This window comes from Conger conger, chromosome 2 (assembly GCF_963514075.1).
Source record: "Conger conger chromosome 2, fConCon1.1, whole genome shotgun sequence".
Classification (NCBI taxonomy): domain Eukaryota; kingdom Metazoa; phylum Chordata; class Actinopteri; order Anguilliformes; family Congridae; genus Conger; species Conger conger.
Window position 1 is genome coordinate 49,843,006 of NC_083761.1, and position 11,243 is coordinate 49,854,248.

An 11,243-nucleotide genomic window follows, 5' to 3' on the forward strand; every position below is an offset into this window, starting at 1 on the left:
ATAACCATAATATGGAACTATAAACAAAAGTATTGCATGATCAGATCTTATTAAATGACACAAAGTATTGATACAAAGGATTATTTTCGAAAGTGTTTGAAAATTTTTATATACGAAACACTTTCCTTAGACACGATCTCTGTGTTTGGGCAAGGTATTGTACTGTGTATTGTTATCCAGTTGTAGCCTATATATTCCAATTACCCCTGTTGCTGTTTGACATGGCTCAGGCAGTAAGAGCAGTCGTCTGGCAGTTGGAGGGTTGCCGGTTTGATCCTCCGCCCGGGCTGTGTCGAAGTGTCCCTGAGCAAGACACCTAACCCCCATTTGCTCTTGACGAGCTGGTCGGTGCCTTGCATGGCAGCCAATCGCCGTTGGTGTGTGAGTGTGTGTATGAATGGGTGAATGAGAAGCATCACTTGTACAGTGCTTTGGATAAAGGCGCTATATAAATGCAAACCATTTACCATTTGATATGCCGCAACAGCCCCATCGCTTGGCGGCCCGGGTAATTCAGGATATTAGAACAACATGCCTTCTCCCGCGACTGTAATTCCGAGTGTAATCAGAGCTCAATTGTATACGGAGATCCTACAGCCCCTCCTCCTACCCTTGGATCGGCGAGCCAATTATGCAGGTCCTTGTGAGCCGGCCAACCTCGGCTTTGCAGGGGCCTCGGTGTGCAACTATAATGAACTGATGCCTGCATCAAAGTCTGTTGCCTTAGGAGTCCAAGCCATCCACACGAGGAATCTGTGGTTAAAAAAATGATCTGGTATGGGAGCCCTCCTGTCACCCTTCTCTTCCTCTCTCTCTTGCTAAATCTTCCTTCATTTACTTTAAGATTAACGGAGCTGCCTCTAACCCTCGCAAACAATTTTCAACCTTCTCCTCTCTTCTCAACCATTTGCTATTTGACCCCTCTGCTCCGAACAACTGCTGGCCCTCCCATCTCCCATCTTCCCTTCCTATGTAAAGCTCTGGAATGTTCTATCTGTTCTCAACTGTCAATTATTTCCTCCAGAACAATCTCCACAATCCCAACCAGTCTGGCTTCAAGAGTGGCCACTCCACTGAAACCGCCCTACTCACGGTCACAGGATCTGCATTCCCATGGTTGACTTTCTACATCTACGATCACTCCATGTTACTTGGTGACTTGACTTATGGACTGGTGTCCCGCAGGGCTCAGTTTTTGGTCTTGTCTTCTTCTCTCTGTACACCATATCTCTTGGTTCTGTTATGTCCTCCTATAGCTTTTCTTATCACCGTTATGCCAATGTCACCCAACTCTTTCTTTCCTTTCCTCTTGATACTCAGGTCACATTGCAGATTACTGCCTGCTTGGCTGATATCTTTGCATAGATCACCTCCCACTACTTGATGCTTAACCTTGACAAGACTGAGCTTCTCTACATCCCTGCTAAGTCCTCTCCTCCGACAATTGACCTCTCACTGACCGTCAAGGACTTTGTAGTATCCTCCTTCCGCAGAGCCAAGAATCTTTGGGTGACCCTTGATGTCACCCTTACTCCACATATATCCTCCACTCCAGGTGCTTGTCATCTCCCAACTGGATTATTGCAACTCCCTCCTGGCTGGTCTCCCATCTTATGCCATCAAGCCCCTCTAGCTGGTCCATAATGCTGCAGCCCACCTGACCACCAGTCAGCCCAGGTCAGCTCATGTCACCCCACTTCTTATCACCGTCCACTGGCTAACTATTGCTGCATGCATCCGCTTCAAGGCGCTTATGTTGGCATTCCAGTTGCTAAGGGGACTGCCCCACTATAAATCCAGATTTTATTTGCTAAATCACTACCAGCTCTGGTCACCTTATGATCCCTTGTGATCCACTCATTATGAGCACTAGGTGGTCGAGCTGCACGTTCACACCTGTTCTCTGTCCTCAGTGGTGGAATGACCTGTCTACCACTGTCATAACAGCAGAGTCTCCGACAGCCCTCCTGATTCCCCTTCCCCCCTGCTGTATCCCTCTTATATACCCTATATTTATATTTTAAAAAATAGTAAAAAAGAAAATAACATAAAAACTTTATGGATTTGATGCTTTTCGCCTGTTGAGGAACTTGGATTGGATTAAAAGTGTCTAATGACTAAAATGTAAATGTATATTCTTTATAATGGACAAAAAGCATTTTATTAATTTTCAATGAGTGGTTTTGTGAATGAAAAGATTCCCTCTTTCCCACTTGGAAATGATGCAGAAGTGAGATTCATGAGTCAAAACTGTTGATTTGTAGTAAAATATATGAATATTTTATTATTTACAACAATGCACCATTTATGGATTTGGAGACACTAAGGGATTTTTAGTATTGCTTTGCAAAATAAGCACCTTTTTGCATTTTTTCCTACATACAGTAGGTTTTGTATTTGTAGCATGTTATTTATACCCAAATTGTAAAAAATAAACTAAATTAAGATAGGATTATTGAAAAGTGTCATCATAAAAGCCATTTATCAAGTCTGGATGGCGGGTCAGTCACAGGGCGTTCCCACAGCTCGGGTTGCCTGCAGTTTCAGGTGGTTAGACAACTTCCCAGAAGCTTTCTAACCACCAACCTCAATTACTGGAGCTGTCTGAGTGCTGTAAATCTGGGGCACCGTGGCAGAGCTGTGGACCCACCTGGAGCTTCCAGTCAGTCGTGTTGGAGCCCTACAAAATTTAAAACTTGGTAAAAGCATATTCAAATTTTTTTGTAAGACGACTCCTATTTTATTTATTTTTTGTTTGTTTTAGGTCCCCTCCACACCCTACATGTGTTTACAGATGGCTTTGCAGATCTGAAGCTAAAATGATGCCAGTACAGTGCTGTACTGTATTGGCCTGTGCTCCAGGGCACAACAGCTATGCCTGGTCCCGCCTGCAAAAGCTTCTGATTTTGGTTTGAAACTATGACATGAGACCAGCATCCTGTCTTTACCTCAGTACGCTGTATTACCTCTTTCGGCTCCATCAAAGAAAACAGGCCCTTGTATCCTCTGACATAATTCAGTATAACTTGAGATAATTAATTAATCAGTTAAGTGCTCTTTCATACAATAATGCGATCTCATATCCTCTATTTGGTTGAGTTTCAATTTTACCAGGATTGTGCTAGCCAGTAAAATGAGGTAAGGATCTTGTATTGGGGAGTAGGCTTGGAGATTCATTAAAATTTACAAAATATATTGCTACCATGAAATCTCTTTCTTTGGCAGAAGTCTTTCTCCCTTGAGAGTTCCTTGCTCCTCCCCATCTCTCCACTCTCTACTGCATTATGACAATAATTTCTCCCTTCCTTGTTTTCTATCCCCAGCCCCAGAGCCCATACTCCACGGTTCTTTTGCAGGCTGAACTGGGAGATGTCCTGTGGTCTGAAGTCTGTGTCTGCATACAGCAAACATTTTCTGACATTTAACATATGCCAGGACAGATGTGTCTGCTACTGTCCAGAGCATAGGTACAAAAATATCTACCCACAACCAATTCATCCCTTCCTCCCTTGCTCTTTCAACCACTCCTAATTATAAACATTCTCCACCTCCTTTACCCCATCTCTGTAGCCATTTTCCTTCAGCTTAAATGAAAGAATATTTAAATAATTCACATCCTTTAAAAATTTAAATAAAACAATTTTTCTCTCCTCACCGAGTAGTCATGCTTCTTCATTTCTGTTACTATGCCTCTCCCTGCCAACTGTTCCCTTAGCAACCAATACATTGGAGATGCACACACACACACACTGGAGATGCAGAACAGCCTGAATTCTTCACGGCATGAATTCAACAAGGTACTTGAAACACACCTTAGGGATTTTAGTCCATGCTAACTTAACATGACACAGTTGCTGCAGATTTTTTTGACCACATTCATGCTGTGAACCATGCTGTGAACCACCTCCAAAGGTGCTCTATTGGATTGAGATCTGGGGACTGTGCCGGTCATTGGAGTAAAGTGAAGTCATTGCCTTGTTCGGGTGAAAGGCTTGGGATGATTTGGCACATTATCCTGCTGGAAGTATCCATTTGAAAAAATGGTAGACTGGGGCCATAAAGGGGTGCATGAGGTGAGCAACAATGTATGGTATGCCGTGGCAAATGATGCTCAACTGCTATATTAAAAGTATACTATGCATGATGATTTTTAGTCTTGCTCCAGGCCTGTGTTTACAATCAAAGTCTTCTCCTCCATCCTCAACCCCTGCCCTACTGACCTCTGTTTTTATATTTTATATCCATTTTTACATCTCCTTTTCTTGATGGCTGTCAAGGAAAAGCAATTCCCAGGTTGACTGGATTTTTGAATGAGCCCTGTGACCTTTCGCTTAACTGTACTTGTGCTTCTTCACTTCCGCCATTGCAGTAGCTAGCCAGCTACGAAAGCTCCGCTGAGACCTCTGCACCCCACAGACTCTGTAGCAACACCCACCACACCAAAAGAGTCACACCCAGAAACATCTCTAACACACCTTCAAATGAGAAATACAGGCAGAGGAGAATGGATTTGGCAAATGAGTACAAACATAGAGATTACCAGTGCATGACTGAGCATGGTTATTCTATATTATTTTCATTTAAACATTCTACATAATAAGCCTGTCCGGGAGACTCAAGGCAGGATTGACCCATGGATTCATGCTGTTTATACCCATTTCTCACCCTACCATCTGCCTGTAACAGCAGACATCTAGATTTGTTAGACCAGGTGACCTTTTCTGAATTCTCACAAATTCACAAATGTGCTGTACAGCCATTGCAAAGCTGCCAGATCATGAAAAGTTCTGTAAATCCTTCACTGCACACCTAAATTCAACACAGTCTGAGCCAATCAAAACCATACACTAAAACTGGAATAATATATATTTTAAAACCCAGAAGGTGAATTATCACTTTAAAATCTCACTGAAAATTGCAAAAGCAAGAATTGAGAGAGCAAGTGTTTTCAAGCATGTTATAGTTGCCCAAGGAGGAGTTACAAAGTACTAACTGACAGGGCTCCCAAACTTTTGCACAGGGCTTTTTCATTTTTTTATTATCAAGAAACTGGAAAAAATGTAATGTTTAACTTTTGACCATTTAGAGGTTAGGTTTGTTTCTGTTCACTTAGTAATTGTTTTACAATTAATATCTATTTAATAAAATAAATCCCTTTTTGACCAGGGGTGCCCACATTTTTGCACACCACTGTAATTATTCAGCAATAAGTCATAATTTCCAATAAAACCAGTGTAAACATAAGTTAGCAAATGAACTCCAGTTTCACATTGTTCCACCACAACAAACAGTGATAAGTTGTACTCATTTTATTGACAAGCTACACTACTTTCAGTTTACGAAATAACAAGCAAGTAAAAAGTAAGAGACATAAAACTGCCTACCTAACAAGGGAACATCTTCTTACTGTAGTATCTTCCTGTGCCCCTGTTGGGGATGTAAACATATCCAGAGTATCAACACAGAATCCTTGATGAATAATAAGTACCCCATTTAAACAGATACTCACAATGTCTTTACTACAAGTCCAAACTCCAAACTTATAATAGTGTGTCATTTCCATTGGTTTAATTTTTGCCTATGCACAATTAACAGTCAGATTCACAATTCGAAGTGTTAAACCTTAAAGTGATACACATAAAAAATTTAAATATTTTTTCCAGCAATATATCAGAGAAAGCTGGTTATACATATCAGTATTTGTAGCCTGCCTCAAAAAACAGATCATTCACAGGAAGAGGAGTGAAATAGCGTCACATGCAGCAGTTTCTTAAGTGGGTCAGAGTGAAGAAGGTACTCATCTCCACCTCCTATTTTTTTTACATGCTAACTGAAAACAGCACCCATGTAATCGTCACAGTGTTTTTAAGACAGAATCAGAACAATATTCAAAGAACTTGGCTATACTTGCACCTACCAGCCATTAGATGTCTGAGGTGCAGATATACATTTGGTAAGTGCACTGTAGTGCTGAGTAGCACTGTAACACTGCAGCATGTCAGTCAATTCATCTTTATAAATGGGCTCAACAATAAAACACTAGTGAGCATGTATTCTAAAACATAACTAAATGTTGGAAACATACAGTATATTCAGAGTTCTGATAGAGATTGGTGTCTGCTGCACTCAGTATGTGTTGGTGTGTATACGCTATGCAGTTTTTTTGAACACATGCACAGCTCTGCAACTAGCCAGGTCTAGACCTTTAAATATTTTTGGTGAATACTTTTCATATCATGGCGAGTTCTTGTCATGTTAGTATAAGGGTTAGATCAATTTAAATTGTTGAAATAATGTAGTAAAATGGAAATACCATACATTTCCATTTTGCTAAATAAAAGTACCACATTCTGAAGAAAGTCTCATTTAGTTTGATACAGGCATTCTGTTTATACAATCCCATTTTGAAACACACTCCCAATTTGACACAAGGTTGATATTGGAGTCTTGAGCTGATACAGGACAACATATTTTCTTTTCAGATATTTAGCATTGGATAATGCAAAATTATATTATATTATGCAGGTCTTTGCTTGTCATCAGTTCCTTGTTCTATCCAATTTTCCATCATGGCACATGGGGTCATATGTGAAGTCTCTAGTCCTGGACTGAGTACAACACAGCTTGGTGTCACCGAGGCTCTTCAGTCACGCTGATTCAACAGATGCCTTGATCTACATTAGTGTGAATTTCAGGTTCTCATTACCACCCCACTCCCCACCCAACAACAAAAACAAACAAAAAAAATAAATAGTTAGACTGCTTTTCTACGGTGGCGGTCTGATCTTCTGGGTCACCAAATGCAAACATGATAGAGAGAAAAGTGACTTCTGAGAGATGGGTGATTACTGGAATGTTGTAATCAGCACTTCCTTAAATCCTGGTCTGCGCTGAGGGAGATGATCAGGATTTCAGTTGAACTGAAACAGAGGGGAAAGCTGTATTTAATCATTTTTAATGTATAGCGCATGTAGAAAGTAAAACCCTGAAAGGTTTCATAAAACATCATGAATGGACACTCACGCCCCCAGCAGACCATGCAGACAATGATGATGACTCCTCCCACCAGTGAGACCACAGAAAGAAGCTTGGCCACCCGGCCCAGACGTCGCGCCCCATCCACATTACCCTGCTCCAGACTGTTCCTGGACTGAGAGAAGAAGTGAGGTCATGGCCCCCGTCTAGCACGAATGCAAATTACCTCTCTATGCCAACGTGCAGGAACAGAGCACCTCCACTCACCATGACAGAGTAAGCAAATCCCACAATGTTGATGGGCCATGCAGGGCAGAAGCAGGCTAGGATGGCCAGGACCAGGTAGTCCCTGGGCTTGGCCCTATCCCCAGGGCTGCTCATAGCAATGCTGGGATGATGAGACAGTGAAGGGCGTGGCGATGTGGTCACGTGACCAAGTAAGCCAGACCGACTGCCAGCCCTGACCCTTCCCTTGTGAGAATAGGATTTGGCATGAGGGCGGCGAGGATGGGAGGAGAGAGAGGAGGGTGAAGTGGCACTTGAAGGAGCAGCACAAATCCCATTGCCTGGAAAGAGAAAAAGAATGGAAATAGTAAATGCTTAGAAAAATACATGCAGAACATCCTAGTCAAAATGGGCAAATAATTGATTGCAAGAAAATATATAAAGCAGTCTAAGTATTTGGACAGTGATACTATTTTTGTTGTTTTGGTTGTGCACTTCAGCGCATTGGGTTTCAAAGTAAAGGTAATGTGAAATCAGACTGTCTGCTTTAGGATATTTACACCCCCCCTCCCTCCATTTTAGGGGACCAAAAGTAATAGGACAAATAAATATAATCTTAAATAAATTTGTCCCAGAACTATACTTTTTCAAATGTAGTTTTTAGCAAACTCTAACCTGGCTGTTTTGATCCTGTTTGTTTGTTCTTCTGGGGTCTACCAGATTGTTTGCTACTCCTGAGATCACCAATACATTCCTGCTTCTTCACAACACACTACACAGTTAATTCTGACACACGCAATGTTTTGCCTTTGTCTCCGATTGATTTATTCTGATTCGTCCACCCCAAGATGGCCTGCTTTACTGGCACTGATACTTCATTGGTGCTCATGTTGAGAGACAAAGCAAACTCAAAAGACCACTCCTAGAATCAACTCTAATTGAACTAATGATGCAACCGCACACAGCTGGCCAAGAAACAGCTGAGCAGCCAAGCTTTGCTTCCCAAAAATGGGGGGGGACTATGTACAATTCCTACATGCTTAATTAAAGCTGACATTCTGTACTTTATCCCCATATTCATTCATTTCAAACCCATTGTGCAGGAGTACAGAGCAAAAACAAAAATTGTCCCTGTCCAAATACTTATGGACTGCATTGCATACTTTTAGAAATTCAAAAAAAAAAAAAAAAAATGGCAACAAAGGGCAAGTGTTCATTAACAATATGATTAACTGAAACTATATTTACTGTTCTCCATCTTCTCATTGACAACAACCACTTCCCCTTTGGGTGAGACCACTTCAGATGCAGTCTGTTCGGCAGGAAGAAGAACCTGGTGCTCCTCTGTCCCTGGGTGAGGTGTGCCAGGGCTGGGGCTGGATGCATCCTCGTGTTGTGCATTTCCCTCCTCTTGGTCTCGTGGTCCTTGTCCCTCCCCAGTGGAGACTGCACTGGGATTAAGGGTGGGCTGTGTGCCATTGGTGTTCGAAGCCATGGTGGAAGCAAAGGTTCTGGCTTTTCCTCTGTAAATGGTTTGGTTTCTTCTGTTGCTGAACAGGAGCACATATCAAACAAAGAAATAAAGTATAACAAAATAATATAGCTTAATATTAAGCATTTATTTATTGTATTCTTCATTTTTTGGTAACAGAAAAAGATAGGCCCATTGAATTTACTGTATATAAATACGTATCCTCTACCACAGTGCCATTAGAGCAATGCCTCACCTGGGCTTCACACCCATGACATTCTGGTCACAGTTGTGGTGCTCTGATATTTATCGTGGCTATTCAATCTCGCATTCACATAATTGTGTAGAAAAGGAGCATTTCATTATTAGAAGAGCGTACAGTGATCGCGTAATTGTAATGCAATATGCATATTGCATTGAGAGAGAGAGAGAGAGAGAGAGAGAGAGAGCCACAGGGTGTGTGCCATTGTGATGAAAATAGCTTAAAATAATAATAATCCTGTAACCATACAGCTAACGTGTAAATAAACTCCCATTCCGTTCAAAAGAGCTGCATTCGTTAAAGAACACAGCGTGTGTCTGTCATTTACACAGATCATTTACACAGATACATGCAAACTACAATTAAACCATTCAAAACAAGATAACACACACGCAGGTAGTGACACACCCACATTTGACACACGCGTTTTAACTTGCAGAACAAAATGTTTTTCAAATAAACCTCCAAAGATCTACACAACCTACCTTATTCTATGAATGCCAATCCTGAAAACATCCGAATAGAGTCAAATGCCAGACACCTGAAAGCATCTCAAAAGGCAGTAAACGAATCCAAAACTAATTTAGGAAAAATAAAAAACTTGTTTCAAAAATCGCAATATAAAATAAAGACCAGCTATCTGGACGTCCCCATATAAGCTACACAATATCAGAATTCTCTTTGTTCATAGCCGATCCACACGACGCGTAGGAAAGCGCTTTCCCTTTCTTTACCACTGTGTTGCTGTGGTAAGGGCGTGAGTGGAAAGGGAGGGGGAACACGAAAGAAAGAAAGGAGGGTGATTCTAAATTAATTTGACGTGGAGACGGGGTAGGTGAGGTAGTGGCTGCAGTGAGATGAGCGATTTTTCACAGGGTCTTTCTTTTGCTGATACAGCAGGGACATCCTTCTGCCTTGTTTCTCGGAGCTGCCGCGAGGTTTGCTGCCATCGAAATCGCTCTGCATCCCCACTTTTCATGCCACACACTGCATCATGCTCCCGTTCAGAATAAATAAATAAATAAATAAATAACCGTAAAAGTTTTGTTGAACCAGGGCGTTCCTTAGTCTGCACATATATGCTATCACTTACCTGTTTAAGGGATTAAATACCTAGTTTTATTCCAACAAAATAATTGGTCATGCACGCAGTGTTTCGAATCATGCGTAGGCTACATAGCTCGGCAATCGACTGTTGTCCACACAGGTAAGCAGCCGAGCTACTATATGTGTGGACGCTTTTGGTCTGTCCACTGGCATATTACGCACATTACTAACATTTGGAATTATCCCACTTACTACGCACGTGGACCTACACCCGAGCAGGGGATGGTTTTCAGTTATATTAAAACCATGACAGATATACCATAATTTAACGCCGCCGTATGGACAGCAACCGTCTCCACACATGACAGCAAAACAGGTGTTGACAGGAACATAGCCTAGGCTACTTGGAGTTTCTAGTTGTCCGTTATAGTTACGGTAATAACAAATATAGCATAAAAAGCACAATAGATGTCAATTATAGATATAAATATCACTTATTTTTACATTAGATATTGCATACCATCTGGGTATGCAGGAAAATTACATCATCGCCTGGACTTATACGGGGCTACTCTGATTCACAAAAAGTACCACAATGATACTTTCACGTAAAAACAATTACACTAATTGGGTAATTATTTGATTTGTGTTGCAAACAATGTCCGACCAATTTGTGTTGTGTTGCCCATGGTGCTACCATCAACATACAGGAAATAAATGACATTAAACATTCGATCACTATATGCATTTCTTTTACTTTTCCTCACAATAGAGATTGTGAAGGTAACGTGAATGATTTTAACGAATTTTAAAAGGGGATAAAAAAAAAAAAAGAGAAATCATTAAGCTCTCTAATTTGTGGAAGAATAGTAGTACCATGTTACCCAATGAAAGACAATACATTTTTAATACAAATCTCTTTCTCAGCTGGTTTGCAAAGGTTAACAAAGAATCACTCAATCAGGGCAGCGGATAAATTTGTATTTATTATGCATTCAAATAAATTATTTCCACTACTAGGTCAGCTTGTTGACATGAGCCAGTATAGAAGCGACAATGGCTCAGGTGGTAAGAGCAGTTGCCTGGCAGTCGGAGGGTTGCTGGTTCAAATCCCCAATACCCCCAAATGCTCCTGATGAGCTGGTTGGTACCTTGCATGGCAGCCAATCGCTGTTGGTGTGAGTGGGTGAATGAGAAGCATCAATAGTACAGTGCTTTGGATAAAGGCGCCATCTAAAATCCAACCATTTAGAACACATTTCT

The 11,243-nt window shown here is 41.2% G+C and overlaps 1 protein-coding gene across 1 annotated transcript; it reads right to left on the reverse strand.

The window, feature by feature from the left end:
- Nucleotides 1-5,294: 5,294 nt before the first annotated feature.
- On the reverse strand, nucleotides 5,295-9,671 carry LOC133121561 (proline-rich transmembrane protein 2-like). The gene is made up of 5 exons (XM_061230827.1): nucleotides 9,419-9,671; nucleotides 8,449-8,750; nucleotides 7,243-7,541; nucleotides 7,024-7,150; nucleotides 5,295-6,920 (listed from the first exon to the last, which is right to left on the reverse strand). The coding sequence occupies exons 2-5, from the start codon at nucleotides 8,693-8,695 to the stop codon at nucleotides 6,904-6,906; spliced, it is 690 nt and encodes a 229-aa protein (XP_061086811.1). The 5' UTR covers nucleotides 8,696-8,750; nucleotides 9,419-9,671; the 3' UTR covers nucleotides 5,295-6,903.
- Between the last annotated feature and the right edge of the window lie 1,572 nt (nucleotides 9,672-11,243).

Coding starts and splice junctions, on each gene's coding strand:
- LOC133121561 (XM_061230827.1), bottom strand. CDS start 8,695: ATGGCTTCGAACACCAATGGCACACAGCCCACCCTTAATCCCAGTGCA. Junction 7,542..8,448: donor CAATGAGAAGATGGAGAACA/GTAAATATAGTT, acceptor TTCTCTTTCCAG/GCAATGGGATTTGTGCTGCT. Junction 7,151..7,242: donor GATTTGCTTACTCTGTCATG/GTGAGTGGAGGT, acceptor TTCTTCTCTCAG/TCCAGGAACAGTCTGGAGCA.